This window comes from Malus sylvestris, chromosome 5 (genome assembly GCF_916048215.2).
Source record: "Malus sylvestris chromosome 5, drMalSylv7.2, whole genome shotgun sequence".
NCBI lineage: Eukaryota > Viridiplantae > Streptophyta > Magnoliopsida > Rosales > Rosaceae > Malus > Malus sylvestris.
In genome coordinates, this window is record NC_062264.1 from 3,378,859 (window position 1) to 3,399,426 (window position 20,568).

Below are 20,568 nucleotides of genomic sequence, written 5' to 3' on the forward strand. Positions count from 1 at the left end.
ACATGTACACTAATAATGAGAGGGAAAATATTTACATTTAAGCAAAAGTAATCTCAAACATGAAATAGAACCACCCTACTCCCACCACATTGCACAAACATCGTGTATGTTGCTGTTAATTCATCATTCATGTCTCCTTGTCATTATTGTATACACTAGAAAAAATGCCCGCGCGATGCTGCGGGGCTTGAATGCATCACCTTGAACTGCATTGTACAATTAACAGGACGAAACGAAACGTTTTGGTTCCCTAATATATAGAAGAAACAAAAGTAACATATAGTTCACAGAAAAGATAAAGACTGTTTTGTTCTCATTCTAGCATCTAAGTTTCCAAGCACAAACATGCAAGGCAAAGAACATGTAGGTGTTGAAGCAAAAATGTTGATAGCTGAAAACATGTAGAATGGCTTGCAGCAGTCGATTACGGAGATTGCATTGTTCACTTTTTTTGAGAGTAGACATCTTCCACACTATAGCAAAAAATATAAATCATAGTTTAAGAAACACTACTATAATGTTTGTTATATAGGTGTGCGGGAAAAATAAATTGTAAGTTACCTATCTTTGGGTTTTTTGCTTTGAGATTTTGTTCTGAGTGCGGCTAACGGCACTTTGTCGGCTGGTTCAATTTTGGGGACAACCATATTGTGGAATTCTCTAGCAATTCTGGCAGAATTGGTTGTCTCTGTTTGGTCGCCGCGAGGTTTTTTGCTGTGAGTCAAGGTACAAATTTAAAAGGTTAGAGATGAATGCAAGAGTGACAAAAGAGTGCGAAAGAGTGGTGTGAAGCTTTTTCATGAGTAGGAAAACATATTCATATACCTAAGAGAAGCATGGTTTGTAAGATTTACACATGAGATCATTAAGCAAGAAGAGAACTTTACCTGTCAGATTTCTCTGTTTGATCAGGAAACAACGCTCTCTTTGAAGTCTTTGTGGGTGTAGTTGGTTGGGGTTGTTGATGTAGTTGCTGGGAAAGGGTCGCTTCAGTTAAAATTTGTTTTCCTACGGTGGTAATAGGTGTTTGTGGTGTGATTAAGGCAATTGTTGGGTTTGAGTGCGGTTGATCTTGTAGTAGTCCATGAACGATGAAATCCGTTTTCCCAAAGTTAGTGTTTTGGCTTCCAAAAGAGAGCTGAAATTGTTTTGTCTCGCCAACCAAATTTTTTAGAGTTGGTGGAACTATGAAAGGATCCTCATATCCATCCTCTATCACCAAAGTGTGGCAAGAAACACGAAGTATTTTTTTCAGCGTGCTTTCTTATCATGAGGAAGTTGTGTTGATTCGTATTGTCTTCCACAATCAGATCTATTTTGAACCAACGTAAGATGAGGATATATGGTTGTTAGGTAAACATTACTGCTAATATCAATCTTGTGAGAAATGTAGGAAATGAAGTAGAACTATTATAATGTAGGGTATGCATGTATAAAATCGATGGAAAGACACAAATTATTAAGAAATAATTTACTTCACGTCAACATATTATGCAAAATGAAAAGTATATGATTGAAAGTTTGAAGTATCATTTATGTATTATGATTATGGTTGTTCTACAAACTCTTTAGTTTCTTGTTTAAAGGTGGGGAAAACAGTATAGGTGCAAACTACCGTAACATATTATAGCAGGAATATTTACAATGATGTTAATAATATACCCCCAAAGGTGAAACAGTAGTAACAACGTAATGATTGGGGAGATGACCCTTATTTGTCATAATCGCAAGATAATAAAAAAGGACTCACCAACTTAATATAACCATTAGATATAAAATAGGTGTAAAAGCATATTACCATGGTTCGGGTAATCTGTTTATGAAACCATGTTCATTGCACTCAAACGATCTAGAGTTGTTTCTGACAACTTTATGGCAGGACGGGCATGATTTGTACCACCAACCCCTAGTCAAATCAAATCCAACAATAGTTGCTTGGCATACGAAACTTGTATTCTGTTATGGAAACACATGGTTTCGAACTCATTAAAGATATTAATCATCATTTTGGAAAAATGGAGTATCAACAAATAGAGAAACAAAGCAAGATATTGTCAAGTTAGATGCAATATGAAAATTCTATTTTGAAAAAAAAGGTGATTTTGGTGAATATGTTGGTGATGACTAACTAACCTTGTGCAATGCAGGATCAAGTAGTAGCAATTGGTCAATTGTTTTTGATTCAGCATTAGCATCGACTGCGCACCCTTTATACATCTCAGCTGAGGTGGTAGGATTTGAACAGGTGATCTAAGATGTTTAAACCTGTTTTGTGCATGTTTAGGGTGAGAAAGATTAATCGAAGAAATATAAATGCAAAAGTTATTAATGAAGGATTGTCATTTTACTTGTGTTTGTATTCGGAGAGTTGCGGAATCTCCGGATTGAAAACACAAACGGTTGATCATGTGCTTCCGAGAATAGGATTTCCTATAAATAAAACATAAAAATCAATAAATTGAAACTTTAAATAGTTAGATAAAATATGGCAGGGCATAACCTTGGTATTGGTTGACCTTGAGGCTTGTTAAAGCCACAAATACAGGTGGCAAAAGCGATTGTATTCCACTGTTCTCAAAATTTGTTGCAATCTCTCCCCATAAGGTGATTCTCACTGATTCGTCTCTGTAAGTAATACAAATGATGGCAGTTTTGTATATGTTATAAATACGGTTCCATATAAATAATATTCAGAGTTTAACGTAAACAAAACTTACTTAATATTTTTTAGGCTAAGATTTCTCTTTTTTGCAACTCTTGTCTTTTGGATAGTGATCTCTTCAGTCGGTTGTACAGCCGTTAGGCAACCAAACACATCTACATATAATATTAAGCGGCGGGAATGAGTGCACACCGAAGCCAAAAAATAAAAAAATAAATTATCATGTTAGAAGTTAGAGCGACATTTGAAACTAAATTTGTTACCTGTAAGCTCAACATCGTTGTTGATTCTTTGATAAAGTTGATCAAGTTCAATTAAATTGAACCAGTGCATTGGGAGCTCTTGACTTGTTTTGTGAATAGGAACGATTGTGATGTTCTTATTCAATTCAATCATCGCAGCATGAAGGATAACCTTGCTTGATCTCCTGTTGTGTACGACACGAAATTTGTTTATTTCGTATGCATTGCCTACACTTAGATGGTCCAAAAAAATTGGATGTCTCGAGCGTTCATGGTTATGTGAACCGCATCTCCCTTTTAGAAGAAGAAATAAAAAATGAGAGATAACACTAAATGAGCGGTATAACATTTAATGCATGTAGTTTAAGAATAACAAAAACAGTACGTATAGTGTAGTTGTAGCTACTTAGATAACATTTAAGATCTTATGTTTATCGTATTAAGAATATGGTGTGCACATTATGGATACGAAAGAATGCTAGCATTGAACGAAAAGTAAAAAGGTGTAAAAGTCTTACATCTTTATCAATAAAGACACAATCAAGACTTATAGGTTGAGGATTATCTCCGATGCTCTTTGTGGTCCACATTCTGCATACCCTAATTTGGAGTTTGTTTGTTGGCTGGTATGGCTTCAGTAAACGAATTGGTTGCTGCTCCATTAATCTACATATACAAACAATTGAGAAGCATATTAAATTTAAAACTTAATACAATGATTTATTAAAGAAATGTTGTAGCCATGTTTACAAAAATAAAGTAAAGGATAAAATAATAATGCAAACTTATACCTTCATGTAAATGTTTTAAAACATCTTTATAAACTATGTTTTTTGTATAACCATAGGGCATGTCGCTATCGTGAGCAATAACGATTTTGAGACCCTTTGTGGAGGTGACTCTGGATAGCGCAACATATAGTTGGCCATGTGAAAAAACAGTTTGCGATAGATAAAGGCCAACAATTTTCAAGGATTGTCCTTGGCTTTTGTTGATTGTCATTGCATAACAAATTTTAAGAGGGAATTGTCGCCTTCGCAAAGTAAAGGGATATTTATGCTGAAATGATTCAGTAATAATCCTAGGGATATAAATTGTTTCACCAATGTTGCTTCCCGTTATGATTCGTGCTTGTATAATTTTGTTGTTCAATTGCATCACAACCAATCTTGTTCCATTACATAATCCACTACTTTGGTTTAAATTTCTAAGCAACATCAATGGGGTACCAACTTTTAAATCTAACTTGTGGTGCGGTAAACAAGGTAAATCAAGTTGGTTTAGAAATTCATTTGGATAAAGCACATCTAAATTTTCTAAATTTTCCGTTGAAGAAGACACCGAATCAAAACTGAGATAGGTACGATTTTCGTCGGGCACTATACCCAACATAAAATCGTTTATTTCAGTCGATGTATCATTGCGTGGTGTCACAATAGCTCTTTCTTTCAAATATGGTACATCTCGAAAATTAGTTTTGAAATTTGTATACACAGCTGAAACCATGGTTTTGATGGGATCTTAATCAAAATGAATAAGGAATTGGTTTGGAATTTGAACCCAAGAGCTTTCTTCATTAGTTGAAGATAAAGAATTGGCGGTAGTACCGTTTCCAATGTCTAATATCCACTTTGCAAAATTTGCGAGTTCTTGTTTTTCTGTTTCGTCCAGAGTTGTTTTCAAAAGCCTCATGTTTTGCTTTAAGAAAAAAATTGTTAAACAGGGCCAAAGGTATGAACTCGTCAATGAAGCTTCGACAACGTCAGCGACACTTCCGTTTGGAACAATAGGAAGAATTTGCCTAAAATCACCTCCGAAAAGAATCGGCTTACCTCCAAACGGTAAATGGTCAAAACCTGGTTTTGATCCTTTAAGAACATCACGAAGGGATCTATCTAGAGTTTCAAAACATCGTTTATGATTCATGGGGGCTTCATCCCAAATTATGAAAGCAGCTTTAGCAATCAGTTTTGCAAGATGAGTCCTTTTTTTAATTTCACAAACCGAACAATCCGTTATGTTTATAGGAATCTTAAATCTAGAATGAGCCGTTCTTCCACCAGGAAGTAAGATGAGGTAATTCCAGATGAAGCGACTGCTACAACAATTTGATTTTGGGATCTAATTCTAGCTATAATGGTGGTCCACAAAAAAGTTTTGCCTGTTCCACCATGACCATGTACAAAGAATAGTCCAGATTTGTTGTTGTGAATTGTTTCAATGACATTGTCATAAACATATTTTTGCTCTCTATTTAATTGGCTGATTAGGATTGAGTGCTCATGTTTTAGTGAGTGAACATCATAATCTAACTCCTCCCTTAAACTCCTATTTGTAAGTTTATCCATCATCGAATTGTTTGGTTGTGGTAGGTTATGCTTCGACAAAGAACTATTTGAAGCAGTAAACAATTTCTCTAACTCGTACAAAAGTGAGTTTCTAAGTTGATCTTGGTAGTTAGAGAGATCTTGCAGGCCAAAAGCATTGATCATGTTTTTCGAAATGTCATCACACATCGTTTTCCAATGTGTTTCAAACAAAGTTGATGGATCAGTAACATCACAAAAGAGAACCAATGTGACAAACAATTGCCTTAATTGGAAGGATGACGCTGTGACAACCGCTTCTAACATGGCGCTATTCCATTCCTTATCATCTCCTAGTAAGCCAAGCGAGGTGCATGCAGCTCGGAATGTTGGTTCAAGAATGCCTTTGACGGTCTTCAAATGATCAAAACTGAAGCTGCCTTTTTGGTAATTCAGCAGCAACCTCAAATAGTATAATTCACCCGCAGCAGGGTGAATATAAGCAACTCTTCCTAAAGATCTACCTCTTTTTCTACGTGTCCATTGTTTCTCTTCATTTTTCCAAACATACTTTGTAGGAAATTCAACGTAAGATAACACACGTGCATCAGGGTCTTGGGCATTGGTTTGAAACCACTGTGTTAACATAGTGCTTTCAAGATTAGGTTGGTTGACAACATAGTTTAGGTCATCAGTATCTCTAAAAAGAACATTTTGGTTAGCTGGAAGGTGTATAGACAACCTCTCAATGGATGGTTCTCTAAAATGAATGTGAAACTGTAACAATCTCCAAACTGCTTCGTATGGACATAAGTATCTACAGTTTAAATAAGCCACAACCTCATCAAACTCCTCATCCTAAAAAACAGCTCTAGTTCAATCAACACCTTTAGTTATGTACTTAAAAATATACTTAATGAGTGTTGATTGACAGCATGATTCAACGTTTATATGTGCTTGATACTTCAATAATAGCTCACGGTTGTAAGGGATAACAAATGCATTATCAAGCTTGATTCCATTTTTTAGAACAAACAGATTCTCTATATCTCGACGCTTATATGCAACGAAACCCTCTGTGGAAAAAGTGGTTTCATTTGTGAAAGATTTAGGAAATTTTTTTGAACATTTGTTTTCTTTCATGCAAGGCGAAAATTGATTCGCAACACCACATGGGCCGTGTATCATGTATTGCGAAACTGCATCATACCCAGCTTTGTCACATTCTTCAGTAAGAATCTCAGCCAAAATGATAGGATCAACATCATAAGGCGAATGACACTTATAATGTTTATTAACCCAGAGCAAGATATGACAATGAGGAAGGCCTCTTTTTTGGAACTCCACCGTGTAAATCACTGTTTAAAAAAAAAAACATGTAGATAGATTAAAACCATGGACTCTTAGGACTTGTTGTGATAAGATTGAAACAAATCAACGGAAAAAATTGGTCAAGTGTAACGAACTAACCTGATTCGACAACACCAAAAGGTTTTCCTGACTAGAGGTATTTTATCAAATGGTCAAGTTTTGCTTTAAAAATTCTAGAAGTTAAGTCTGGCCTGTCTTCAGCTTTACAACCAGGTTTATCACATAGATCTTCAATCATCTCAGGCCATTTAGCATTGCAGGTGAAAGTGATAAATAAATCAGGATTTCTATGGTGACGACATATAGCCATGGCATCTTGATAATTATTTATCATATATCTAACACTGCCAGTAAACGAAGTTGGCAAAATGACCCTCTTACCAACACCAGAACTGCTTGCATTTCCTGCTTTGAGAGCTTCATGAATTCCTTTAAGACCTTCTTCTCTAAAAGAATCTTGATTTAACCTAATGAAGTCTAACCGATCTTCTTCAAGAGTCGCATATGCATCAACTAAGTATTGTTGAAACAATCTACCGCCTTTTAACAGGGTGTCACTTTGTCCTGGTCTATCCTGAATTTGATAACCCAAAAATGCTCTCATTGTTACCCCCCCCCCCCCCATTCTTTGGTTTTTTCCCCCTAAAATTTGGATTCCAAGGAAGACCTTTTTTGTACCCATCTTCACCGTATGGGAAAAGAAGATATTGAAGAGCCATGTATTTAGGATGTAACTTTGTGATTCTCTGTAGGCCATCTATTTTATGCTCCACAACAATATCTCTTTCGGTGTGAAATTGGCCGATGTCCCCAACTATCAAGCCACCTATCCCGTCACATGCCGGTAGATTGTACTGCATATCATGGTTGCTCTGTGCACCGTACAAACGTAGGCGTAAATTACTTGTGGATCTTTCATCAATTCTATCCCTGGCTTGCCTAAAAAGTTGAACGACTTCATTACACTTGTCTAGCATTTTAATGAGGCCACCAACAACTTGTTGATTGAGTTTTTCAGATGCTTCTGATCTGTTGAAACAACAGATACGATTGATGACTTCATTTTGAGTGTCATAAATGTACAATTGTGCAAATTTACGATCGTTGCCTTCTGGAGGCAACAAAGAACCCATCAAATGATGCACTTGACCATTTATTTTAAAATATATGGACCTCGACCCTTGTTGATCGATCCATCAACTTTGGCCCCCATTGAAGTTAACGCCATCATTGAATTATATGATCTAATAATTTTTTTGAACTGCAAAAAACTTTGAGAATTTGTGGGGTTTAACAAATGATCCAAAAAAGCGGGAGTGGGTTTAGGACGTGGGAATTGCACTTTTTGAGTCATGCAACACGCAGTAAACTGCAGGGTAGAAACAGAAGAAGGACACTCAGGATTTTTTTTTGTCTGTTCTGCAGACCAAAATAGAGCACTGCAATACTGACATTGGTAATTTCTTAATCCAAAATCAACGTATTCTGGATCAATCCCTATAAAAAGAAAGAGTAATAGAAGCTACATCAAACAAATTGATAGAAGTTAATTAACGGAGGAAAGTCAAATTTTGCAATCCGTAAGGAAATACAAAAAGTTATATTGAAAGAGTGCATACGCTTTCTTTTTTTCTGATAGGTGGCTTGCCCAATAATGAGCGGGTTTGTAACAGAATGAATACTTGGAGTATTTCTGGCCAATAGAGAGTGCACAATGGCATGATCAGCGATAAGAAGAGGTACAGAAACTTGATGAGAACTTGTTCCAGCTGCCAAATGTGACATAAAAACACCACCAACAGGAGTATTTTGTTCAAAACTTGGTGCAAATGTTTGGAGACTATTGTTTCCTTTGTTTGAGAATACTAAAGAGGTTGAAGTACTGTTGTATTCATCGTCATAAGCGGTGGGAACATCTTGCAACACCATATCATTGAGATTAACAATCTCAGTAGATGTAGGCAAATCGGTGCGTTGAGTTCTAGTGGCCTTCTTAGATACCCCTATCCTGCTATGCTTTGATACCCTTATTCTGCTAGACATAATTCTACATAAACGGAAAAAACCAAACGGCAGTTGTTTACTTTCTAATAAAAGTAATGTGATGGTGAACCATATGAAATAAGCGGTAAACCATAGCCCATTAAAGCAAGAGGTTTTCAAAATCGCAACCACTTGTGAACATAATAGTAAAAAGAGTGGGAAATGAACAAATTAAGTGAACATAATAGTAAAAAGAGTGGAAAATGAACAAATTAAGTGAACATAATAGTAAAAAGAGTGGAAAATGAACAAATTAAGTGAACGACAATTGCTAAAAAATTGTGATAAATGAAACCAACATTAATATTGAATAACGATGTTATTATGATCTAAAAAAAGCATGCATCAACAATTGGACATGAAAATTGAGAAAAAAGTAAAAGCAAATAAAAAAGGTGAAGCTTCTTAAGAGTGATAGAAATCTAACCGTTATATAGACGAAAGCGTAGATGCGTATGAATGCCACCAAAAAAGAATAAAGGACTGTAACGATAAAAACAGAACCTACAGGAAGAGAAAGACAAAATATAAAAATATATTTAATTAGAGAGAAGCGAAAAATAGAACAAATATCAAACTATAAAAACTAATGCACAACTCAACAACATTAATATTGCAAGACATGCATTCATAAAATTGACAAAAAGGAAAAAATTATTTAGGTTTGATTTACTTAACACCAATAGATTATGCAAGATGTAAAGTGTAAGGCCTTAATTGACACCCTTGAGTAGAATCAAATTCAACTTTATGAATCACATTTGTTGTAGTTAAAAAGTAATAAGTTGAGTAGTTACTAAAGACCAAAACATTTAAATTTACTGCAAAGGAATAGTCAGGTAACCATTGTCATCATTTTTTACGACTATCAACACAACTACAAAACCATGAGTAACAATCTTGACATGCATTCAAACGTCACCATCTTTAAACCCACCTTTTTCACACCGTACGTACCTTTTGTATTTTAAATTGTTGCATTTTTACTTGATATCCATGACTTCCATATTGAAATAATTACATAGTAACCGAAAGTAACAATATAAATCTGTCGCTCACTTCTTCCCCACTTGAAAAACAAACCGAAAACCCACATTAATTAACATAGTTTTTAACAATTTAGATATGGCTGCAAAAACAAAACTTACAAAGCCAAAGATCCACACAAATATATTTTTTGGAGAAACGAATTAAAAATTATTGAGGAACTAACTAAAATTTGAAGAGTTTAAAAAGAGAATAGAATTGATATAAATACCAACTAATGTTGGAATTTAAAAATAAATTCTCTCAATTTCGCCATAAGAGCACATAACGAAATAAACATTTTGTTTATGAGAACGGCATGTTCACCAAGAATTCGAAAACATAAATATAACAATTGTCTTAAAAGTTTATACCTAACAAAGAAGCATGAGTCAAAGGACATTATTTACTAACAACAAAAATGCAAAAAATATATAAGCAAAGAATCATAATCCCAGATCGATTAGGTTTGTTAGGAAAAAAAATTAATTTGCGAGATAGGAGTGTAACAAAGAGGTGCAAAAAAGAGTAATGCCAATAGTTTATTATACAAACGGTAAAAAGGTTAATTGTTTACATAATTGGCATCATGACCCAACAAAAAAGAATTACACAGCCTTTATCTTATCTAACAACTGTTCCGTCTTTATACAGTTAAAGCCCAAAAAGCCCTTACAGTGGAGGAAAGGAAGAGCAAAAAAATTAGAATCTTCTTGCAACAACCAAACGTGCAGATACCACTGATAAACCTTTTTAAACAAAAGCTAAACTGCTTCATCCAACGGAACTTGTTCTTTTGGTGAATTACTACAATTTTCAAGAGAATAGATAGTGTGGACCACCAATTTGTTTCGGTTTGGGCCCTTACCATAAACACGCAAACCGAACCTTGTTTTTTCTATTTTGACTGATTTCTTTGCATTGGGTCCTGGGGCAATATCGGAATATTTCTTTATCGTTCCTTCATTCTTTTCATCGTGTCGAGCCTTAATCAGTTCCTTTAAATTTTTTACCAAAACACCTCCTAGAATTTGTTGTTCGCTTCGATCAATGTCTTTCACCATTTTATTAACCCTGAATGACAAATTAAATAGAACGTTAATATTTATGTATTTTAGAAAGAAAAATCTAGTTAGCTTGTAGGTCTTAAAATAACATTGTAAAAGATTTTTAAAACTCAAATATAGAAGCTATGAGTTTTTTGGATATAAGTTAGGTTTATTCGGAGAGAGTAGTTATTAACAGCACTCATTAAAGTACTTTGGGAGGGATGAGAAGGTTGACTCTTAGGAAAACCTAACCAAAACACCAACCAAAGTAACTAATGTCTAAAGAATGGTTTGGAAAATTGAAAACGCAACAAAGAAAGAAAGCAATTGACAAAAAAACATATAAAATGGCTAACAACATTCGACTAAGAATTAGGAACACCTGGTTAAAGCAAAATCACAAATGACATCAATGCACCTTTGAACAATAATAGAATGGTTGAGACTAAATTAAAACCAACAAAAACAAAGAAACCAATGAACTTGAGAAGTATCAAAGGATCACAGAGATAACCAAGAATGAGAAACAAAGCAAAAAAAGCAAACGAATGACATAAGCTGATAAAACGAAACAATCGATTGAAAAATTATAAATCTGCATTAACTCAAACAGAAAGCATGGGGAAACAATGCATCTTAGTTTAGGTGACATACCAAAGCCTTGATTTAAATGCAATAGGTCTGAACCCCTAGATCAAAGGCAGAAGAAGAGCAGATCACGACGTTGTAATGAGACTTTGATCTAAACTACAACAAATCAGTGAGATTGAGAGTCAAAATTCAAAGCGCAAACAAATGGACACAGGAAAAGTAACTCAATCTACGACAGTGCAATGGACTCTACCTGTGACAGTTCAACAAACTTAATATAGGACAAATTTACATTTCACGAAAGAAAAGCTGCTAACAACGGGAATGCATCATCTGTCACCATATTAATTTAAAGGCCTAAAGCAAGCATGAGGTATCCGAGTCGGTTCTGAATTAGTACAGGGGTTAGATTGTGAGAACGTTGGTTTCAGAAGGAATAGGTTAAACAGAGCAAATAATGGTTCACTGTGGAGTACGGTTGGTGAAAATTATGGGGTAGCAGATGATTTTAGTAGTTGAAGTAAAAGCAAGGAGGGATACATCATTTCCAGCAAAAGCATATGGCAATGACAGACTACCAAAAGTATGTATATGATATAATCTAGGTTAGAATCGTTGGAGCAAAAGCATATGGTAATGACACACTACCAAAAGTATATATACATACATACATTATATATATACATACATACATTATATATATATATATATATATATATATATATATATATATATGTAGGGCGATTACTAAATAAGAAAACAATTCCATCCCTTTCAAACTTAAATGTATATATAAGCATTTGTCAAACTTCAATGGATGCTTAGTTATCTCAGCCTTGACATTAACGAACAGATACAGATACGCACACTAAATAGAAAGAAACCCAGTTCCAATGTAAGCTCAAACGATAAAAAATTGAATTATATATTTAAAATCTAAGCATCAAAGCTTCACAAATATAAATTAAAAAAGGTAGATAGCTAAATAGGCTTTGAACAAAAATGATGGCGCATAATTATATACCTCAAAACAGGATGGAACCAACTTCTTCCTTAAATGATCCAAATTTATAAAATCTGCAAACAATGTAGATCCGTTAGCAACTTAGAGACTTTCAAATTTAAAGAGCAAATCTAAAGAAATTTTAGCTAAATGACCAAAGACAGACCAAAAAACAAAGGAAATTTACAAATATGATGAATTACAAAACACACCTACTGAAAAAGCTCACATTTGTAAAGACTGGAAGTTTTTGCATGTTAACCCGTCTTAATCACTAACATTAGCTCTTGTAATTACTCAAGCTATTATTCATCTATTTCATTGCTAACCCAAGCCCTAAAGGTGGAACCACCTAAAATCAATACTTCAAGAGCTAAAAAGCAAGCATCAGTCTTCCTAAATTTTGATGCTTAAGATATATATTTAGTAATGGACTGATCCTTTTATGCGCATGTTTATTTACTAAACTTCTATGGTAATAAATTTGGCTTTAAGTTTACTCATGCCACAACCCAGGTAACTACTGCATTCTATTTTGTCGACCCTTTTCAACTTGATATACACCCTCTCCTTTCCCTGCTCTCCCTTATTTATGATTTTAAATCTTGAGTTATGCACCCATCATACCTTGGATGCCTTTGGTTAAGATATTTAAATTTTAATCTTTATGGTACTTTAGGTATGCACTGGTGCAAAAAGTGATCAGCAATCAAAACTGGCAGCGAGGAAGGTATTTGTTAAATGCTCACAGATTGGTACTAACATAGCAAAAAAGATAGTGTTATATGTGAGTTTTCGTAAGTTTTGACTTGATTTTAGGCATTTTAAGTCTGGGGCAGAGTGATAGTGGGTAAGAATCAACTAAAACATAAAGGAGAATCAAAAGTATTAAACACAAAATATTACATGGCAATGAGAATATATAAACACACACAAAATATTACCTTCCAAAACATTCACCTCTCAGAAAGACCTTGAAATCCCCACAAAGTTGTCCAATTTCCACCAGAATCCAGCTTCTTACAGTGTTAGATTTCTTCTGGGTAAACCACACAAACTAAAACACCAATCAAATGAAGTAGCTTTAAACATAGGCAACTTATGAGTTCTTATCAGATAAAATAATCGAAACAGAGAAACGGGCAACTATATTACTCGGCAAAGATATATTGCTCAGTAGAAATAAATAGAGTAGATAACTTATTTGCGCTAAATTCCCAAGTGCTATTAAACTATCATCAGAAGATAGCTAATGGTGAAAAAGAAGCCTAACCTATATGAAACGAAATGAAAGGCTATACTGAAATGAAAGCCTACCAGGTGCAAATAGAAACAAACTATATAGTTGGGCCTTGTACATGGTTAGATCCTTGGTGTCCAGGAATTATGCTATAAGGCAGACTAATCAAATGATTACGCTTACAACTATAATGTTTTTCAATTTTTAAAAACTGCTAACTGATTGAAAAACCACACCATGTAGAGAACCAGTGGAGATCAAAATAACTAAGAAATACTATAGAGGCAAATGAACAGTCATTAATATAATTTTTTTTCTCAGCATGGCAACAACAATCAGAAAAAGAAAAGGAGAAAATCTATGGGATAAATTTAAAGTCTATTTGAAAAGTTCTATATATTTGTTTGTCAAACTCAGTGATCAAACTGCACACTCATGAGTTCCAAAAAGAAAATAAAACAAAGAACTAAAATCATTGACAATTTAAAGCAATATAGCAGCTATTATTAAGATCCAAAACGAAATCAGGAAAGTATGGGGAAATAGTATAAGTAACTAAAACTCTTGAGGGTTTTAGCTATACTTCCACCCTTGAAATCGATTTAGCAAGCACTGTAAATTGACAAAAACATTGAAATTGAAATGCACAGAGGCAAAGGAAATTTAAAAAACCTTAAACCAAATGACAGCCTGGAAATGGAAGCAAATGTGAACTGTTTTTAATCATTCAGGTTCAAATGATTGGCAGAAGAAAGGGCCATTCTTTGAATCAACAGGATATAAAACAGAACATAATTTAGGTGTTCAAATCACCCAAACTGAGAAAAATAAATTACGAAAAGAAATTGACAAAAATAATTAAATTGAATGTACAGAACAAAACAAATTGAGAAAAACACTTAAATTTCTTTATGCACAGAAGCAAAGGCAAGCACAAAACCTTAAACCAAATCACAACCTGGAAATGTCAGAGCTTCAAAGCATAGACATACTCTAAATGTAATCTAATAAAGCTAATCAAATGAAATTAAAGCTAAGTAAAACAAATAAGAACTTCGAAATAGAAAAGCAGCATAATAAATAATGAAAAAGCTAAGATTGAAGTTGGATTCATCCTTTACCAAGTAAATGTAAAAATGTTTAAAAATTGTTGAATCTTAGGATTATCTTTCATGACACAAAACTTCGGAAACACAATTGATCACTTTCTCATTCTGAGATCATTTCAATGGCCACATTACATCATTGTAAACATATACAAAACATTATTTGGCATTGGGTCAGGTAGGTTGGAGAAAAGTTATGATGGATGCATGGTTTTATAAAATAAAAATAATTAAATCACAGATAATGGAAGCAGGGAGCAATAATCGACAAATTGGTTATTGTTGCTTTCATGGACATTTCTACATAATATATATATATATATATATATATATATATATATATATATCTGATTGCATATATATTCATTAATGGTGATTCCACAAATCCAAACAAAAATCCAAGCAAAAGAACGCAGCCTGTTTCTCTCGCCCTTTTTTTTCTGTCTTCCGCCCCCTTCTGTCTTGCTTCTTCCCAGCCCCCCCCCCCCCAACCCCCCAAACCCAAGCAATTAAGGATAATTTAAATAATCATATAATTAATCCAAATTCTCAACTGTACACACAAACGATGTACTTATTCATTAAGACAAACCGTACACACTAAGAATACACAACATACCACACAGAAGCCACAAATCAAATAAGTATACATTCAAAATAAGATTGTCAGAATGAGAAAAACGGATGAGAACTAAAATTAGCACAAAGCAAATGAGGTGTACAACCCTCCAACTTTCTAAATTGACTAAGTCAAAAAACTTTGTAGCAGAACATGGAGAAAGGATGGAACAAAGAGATCCATTGTGGTGATGTAATAGTCTGTGATGCATAGTAAGTCGAGTTAAATGAAAAAATATCATTTCTATAAACAACAAATAGACATCTAAACTTGTTGTCCATACTGGTTGTTAGAAAGTTTCAAACACAATATAGAGATTTGTATTATAATTTCTTTTGTATAAAAGTTAACAAAACGTAACAAAATTTTAAAATGGATAGACAAACACCTCAGAAATGGTTGATTTGGTGGCTGCTGTGTGAATGAAAGGTTTGATCTGTATGCTTGTGTTGGATCTGCATGCATATGAAAAAAAAAAATTAAAAAGTGCATCACACAAATACAGAAGCAACCAAGAAATGGCAAAACAACCTAGCAACATAGAGATATTCGAATGATGTGAAATGGAAAAAGACCTTGAAGGTGATTTGGTGAGAAGCAATTAGTGGGAAAGTATGAAGAAACACACAAAGAGCACAGTGCAACCCTTTATTTATAAAGACAGAAATCTGACCTTAACAGTGAACTGAACAGTTAACTAAACAGCCTAAACTCCCAAATTTAAAAACAATAAACTTAAAAAGGAGTTTTCATTTTGTTTACCTATAAGCAAAGGGAACAAAAATATCTGAAAAACACAAATATGAAGACAGTGTAGTCCCTTAATTCACAATGACTAAGAGCAAACTCAAATAGTTAACTAAACAATTTAAAAATATCTATGATACCTTTAATGAAGCTTGCTGGCTATGTGCAATGGAGCACCACAAATTTATCTACATTATGGTTGTTAGGAGAACGGATTAGGTTGTAGGAAAAAATGTGGACATACAGCTAACCCTAGAGGTGATCTAAACAACCTAGAAAAGACTAAGAGCAAACCCTAATAGTTAAGTAAACAATCTAAAATATCTATGATAGCATTAATAATAGAAAAAATATCTATGACAATTTTAATAAATGGAATGGCTAATCAAACAGTAAACAACAATTAAAAACAATAAACTGAAAAAGAGCTAACCCTAAGGTGAGCTAAACAATCTGTAAAGATCTATGACAATTTTAATTAAGGAACAAAAAAATTGTAACAATTCTAAAACAGAAAAAGGATCAATCAGACAAAAATTAATCAAGAAACAAACAAATTAAAGCAGTGGAAGACCCTAATTCACAAAAACCGAGACATAATCCTAGCACCCAACTCAAAAATTTATAAACATCCATTACAATTTAAATGAAAGAACAAAATATAAATGAAAATTGTAACAAAGCAAATGGCAATTAGACACTAAACAATGAAAAAAAAAGCAGTGCATTACCTTTAGAATCAAGGGAGAAAATTGAAAACCCAGACCCTGCCATTCGTCCCTCACCCATCCCCTCCTCACCGCCTCTATGCGTAACCCGTTAACCCTAAAGAATACACACACCCATGCTTTCCGCCCTGTATCTCTCTCCCTGCCCATCTCTCTCTCTAAAATGGGAGAAAATCCCATAGATCCTGGCAGAGTACCTACCTAAATCTCTCTCTCACCCAGTCCAAACCCGTAGCTCCTATCTCTCTCCAATCTGTCAGGCCCTGTGTGAAGGAAGATTTTGTTAAAACATGTTCTTTTAAGCAACATCAATAAGCATGCAATTAACAATTAAAGGCGGAATCATGCTAGCATGCACTTAAAAACAAAACATTAACCAAGAAATTCAAAGCCTAGTAGATTGGTGAACCAATAAACAACTCAAAACAAAGTGAGTTGAAATATATACCTTTGTAGATTCCTCTTTGTATTTAAACAAAGGTTAATCACCCAAGAGATAGGGCCTTCATTCCTTGCATCTAAGATCCATGGATTTGGATGGATCTACACCAAGGAGAGCATGGATAATAAATGAGTGACCATGGAAGAATAGATGGCTAGCTACAACTTCCATGGTGCCCGGCCTTTCTAGAGAGAAATGGAGAGACATGTTCTCTCCAATCTTCTCCAAAACAAAACCCTTTTTGAATAAAAGGCTATAAAGTCATATTTATACCTTTATTCATTTGAGTGGCAAACTTGTAATTAAAGCAAGTTCACTACCCTTTCTCTATATGGCCGGCCATGGGGGGTTGTTTGGGCTTTTGGGTCTTAGTGAATCATTATTCATTAAGTTGTCATACAACTTAAGTCAATGGGCTTGACGTTCGAAGCCCATTGGGCCTTAAGGTCCAAAACCTATCCCGAGGTCTTTAACGAACTTATTCATTTGATTAATTAACATATTAATTAATCCTTGCCATAAATAATTAAACTATTCAATTGTTCTTACTCATTTAGTTTGTTTCATCCATCTCCACCTTATACGGTGTACGATCCATTAGGTTCCTTTTAGCGAGGCAGTGGGCGATCAAAACTCTTTCAAATCGATTATGAATTGAAACTTACTTTCAATTCTCCCTTTAGTGATAATACACTTTTAGGGCTTCCACAAACCATGAGTGACACCTAGCCGTATGTCATGGTTACCCAAGCTAATCAGAAGAGGTTAAGAACCTATTCAGTTTAGGATTACAAATGCAATACGGTCTTTCTCTAATCTAATACTCCTGACCACATTGTTTGGTTTGATAGTTTATTTATTCATGTCTACTATCCAATGTGATTCGTGTTCTTATATGATTTCCTTGAATGTGATTTAGAACGACTTTTCTAAATCTCATTCATACTCTGGCCAGAGATTCTAAATCATATCATAGAGTATTCTCCCTCAAACGGTTTGAAGGTTAGAGATCCCTTGTTGCGCATTCACTTGCCTCCATGACTAAGTGGCTTAACCCCAACGATGCCGTGGACACCCCGATGGGGTGACATTGACATAATCAAAGATCAAGGACTTAACCACAAGACAACTGTGATGCCTCAGGTCAAATGACTAATTTGCATTATCCCAAACATGAGTTCTCATGTGACATGAGTATGAGAACTCTTCGTTGATCGCGTTCAGTGAACTCATTCTCTACTGAGCACCTACGTACTTGTCTTGATGTCACACACACCAATGACTCGAGACTAGTCACTCTCCCTGAGAGAAGACATAGCACGTACCGATCTTGACGGACTGTCAATGCCCAATTGGCAATCCTATGATCAGGAACATTTAGGATGTGTCTACGAAAGAATGGTCTCATGAATCTAACTTCATTAGATTACATTCTTCCAATCACATATTCCTTGGACTTTATCGTTTAAGCATATAACATTTATATGAGACGGCTCAAACAATAATCTTTGCCCTTTATATTAAACTAGATTAGTTTAACATGTAAAATGTCCGTAAAGTATCATCATATGATTGGCTTTAGGGCACATTTCCAACAATCTCCCACTTGCACTAGAGCCAATCAGCTTAGTCATCAGTGATGATACCTCTTTTGTAGTCATTTCATAAATGGCTGAATAGTAGGCCTAGGCAATGGATATCTATATGTTATCCATAGAAGCAACCTTGAGAATAACGACGTCACCATTATACATGATTCTCAATCATGTGGTTCAGTCTCTCATATGAGTTCGGATCTTGATGAGACCTTGATTCCCAGGCTTGAGCTATCGCCCCATTAGTGTCATAGTGTCAGTACACTAGATACACTTTCTGGTTGGAACCGAATAGAGAGTTCACTAAATGAACTTTCCCATCCAAACAACATTGTTGCAAACTTCTATATGGCAATATATTTTGCATTCATAATGGAACACACTAAAGTCATTACTTTAATGTTTCCATCCAAATATCTCTTTAGTCATAATAAAGAGATATTCGTTTATCTCTTCATTCATAATGAAGAAACATCCAATGATGGATTAGATTCATAATCTAATACATTTACACTTCCATTACGTTACTCTAATTCTTCCTCATTCTTTGAGGAATCTATCCTTTAGTATTTCTTAAATACTTAAGGATTCACTTGACAGTTGCCATGGTTCTGATCCTGGGCTTGCACTGATATCATCTTGTACCATTCTAGGTACAACTCATATCAATGTTTTTCATACAATATGAAATACATAAATCACCTTTGTGCGTATGCATAAAGGATTCTACTTACGCATTATTTCTTTGGGAGTCAAAGGGTACGTTCCCTTTGAGAAGAGCAACTTCTTAGTCTTACTAGAGTTGTCCTTCTAATTGAAGTTTATCATTATATGAGAAACTTCCTAGCAACTTTTGTCTATTATTAGGGATTGATATAATCAAATTATATCTTGAAATCTATCAATATAGATTTCCATCCCATGTATATAGACTATGTCTCCCATATACATTCTATCTTTATAGAATGTTTAAAGTCATAACTTTAACGAATGTTTAAAGTCATAACTTTAACGAAGAAGTATTCATTTCATTTCCAAAATTAATAAATCATATATACATTCATATATATCACATATATATTTATATATATATATACATACAAATTTAGGAATATGACTAACTCCCACTAATCTTTTGTAAACCTAGTAAACAAAAGATTCATTTACATCTTTATGAGAAAGCAAACGATTTGACCTTTCTCTCATAAGACGCTTATAGCTCCCACTAGCTTGCTAAGATCCATGATGGATGGATCTCTACAACTTACATGTCTTGTGATTCATAGTTTTAGACATATATTATCAAGACTATCTTAATAATGGTTTCGGAAACCTATATTATGTCCAAACATTGAATCACCATTTAATTGTAGCTAGCAATCTTCGAATTAATTGAAACTAAGACTACGTCAAAAATGGTTCCTTCAAAGTCAACCATTCTCTTTGATTGTAGTCACCTTAAGCTACCAATTAGCTTATGAAGGTTTCATTATTTTGGGTCAAATGGTACTTTACCATTTCCTTGAGTATATATCATATATACACACAATGTAGTCATAAGGATTTTCATTCTTATTTCTTTCGAATTAAGAGGTGCAACTCTATGACATAGTCATAAAGTTCAAACCATTCAACTGAGACGATTTATAAATCCTTCTCGACTACCTTGGAGCTTATGGTCTAGGAACTAGGTTGTTATATTTGTTGATTACTTTCTTGTCTCTCAAAGAACCATTCTTTGAGTTCTATCCTTCGTTCATTTGCTCTTAGGCAAATCACATTGTAGGATTACAATGAA

The 20,568-nt window shown here is 34.3% G+C and overlaps 1 protein-coding gene, 1 long non-coding RNA gene and 1 pseudogene across 4 annotated transcripts; all 3 read right to left on the bottom strand.

Annotated features, from left to right (window-relative positions):
* Positions 1–187: 187 nt before the first annotated feature.
* LOC126621274 (uncharacterized) lies at positions 188–2,263 on the bottom strand (annotated as a pseudogene).
* A 4,982-nt stretch (positions 2,264–7,245) lies between these two features.
* Positions 7,246–15,132, bottom strand: LOC126621275 (uncharacterized). Of its 3 annotated transcripts, XR_007622876.1 has the most exons (7): positions 13,238–15,132; positions 12,315–12,367; positions 11,354–11,446; positions 10,519–10,724; positions 9,052–9,128; positions 8,201–8,628; positions 7,246–8,078 (listed from the first exon to the last, which is right to left on the bottom strand). It is a non-coding gene; the product is annotated as an uncharacterized LOC126621275 (long non-coding RNA). The 3 variants fall into 3 exon arrangements; XR_007622875.1 differs by lacking the exons at positions 7,246–8,078; positions 8,201–8,628; positions 9,052–9,128 and having other exon boundaries at positions 10,168–10,724; positions 11,354–11,441; positions 13,238–15,129; XR_007622874.1 differs by lacking the exons at positions 7,246–8,078; positions 8,201–8,628; positions 9,052–9,128 and having other exon boundaries at positions 10,168–10,724; positions 13,238–15,128.
* Positions 15,133–15,148: 16 nt separating this feature from the next.
* Positions 15,149–16,978, bottom strand: LOC126621273 (uncharacterized). The gene is made up of 3 exons (XM_050289669.1): positions 16,737–16,978; positions 15,647–15,713; positions 15,149–15,458 (listed from the first exon to the last, which is right to left on the bottom strand). The coding sequence occupies exons 1-3, from the start codon at positions 16,792–16,794 to the stop codon at positions 15,221–15,223; spliced, it is 363 nt and encodes a 120-aa protein (XP_050145626.1). The 5' UTR covers positions 16,795–16,978; the 3' UTR covers positions 15,149–15,220.
* Positions 16,979–20,568: the final 3,590 nt, after the last annotated feature.

Bases quoted from the DNA above. Each gene is read 5' to 3' on its own strand.
- LOC126621273 (XM_050289669.1), bottom strand. From the start codon at position 16,794: ATGGGTGAGGGACGAATGGCAGGGTCTGGGTTTTCAATTTTCTCCCTT. The intron at 15,714-16,736 runs GTAATGCACTGC...ATATGCATGCAG, and splicing joins TTTCTCCCTTGATTCTAAAG to ATCCAACACAAGCATACAGA. The intron at 15,459-15,646 runs GTGTTTGTCTAT...TATGCATCACAG, and splicing joins CCAAATCAACCATTTCTGAG to ACTATTACATCACCACAATG.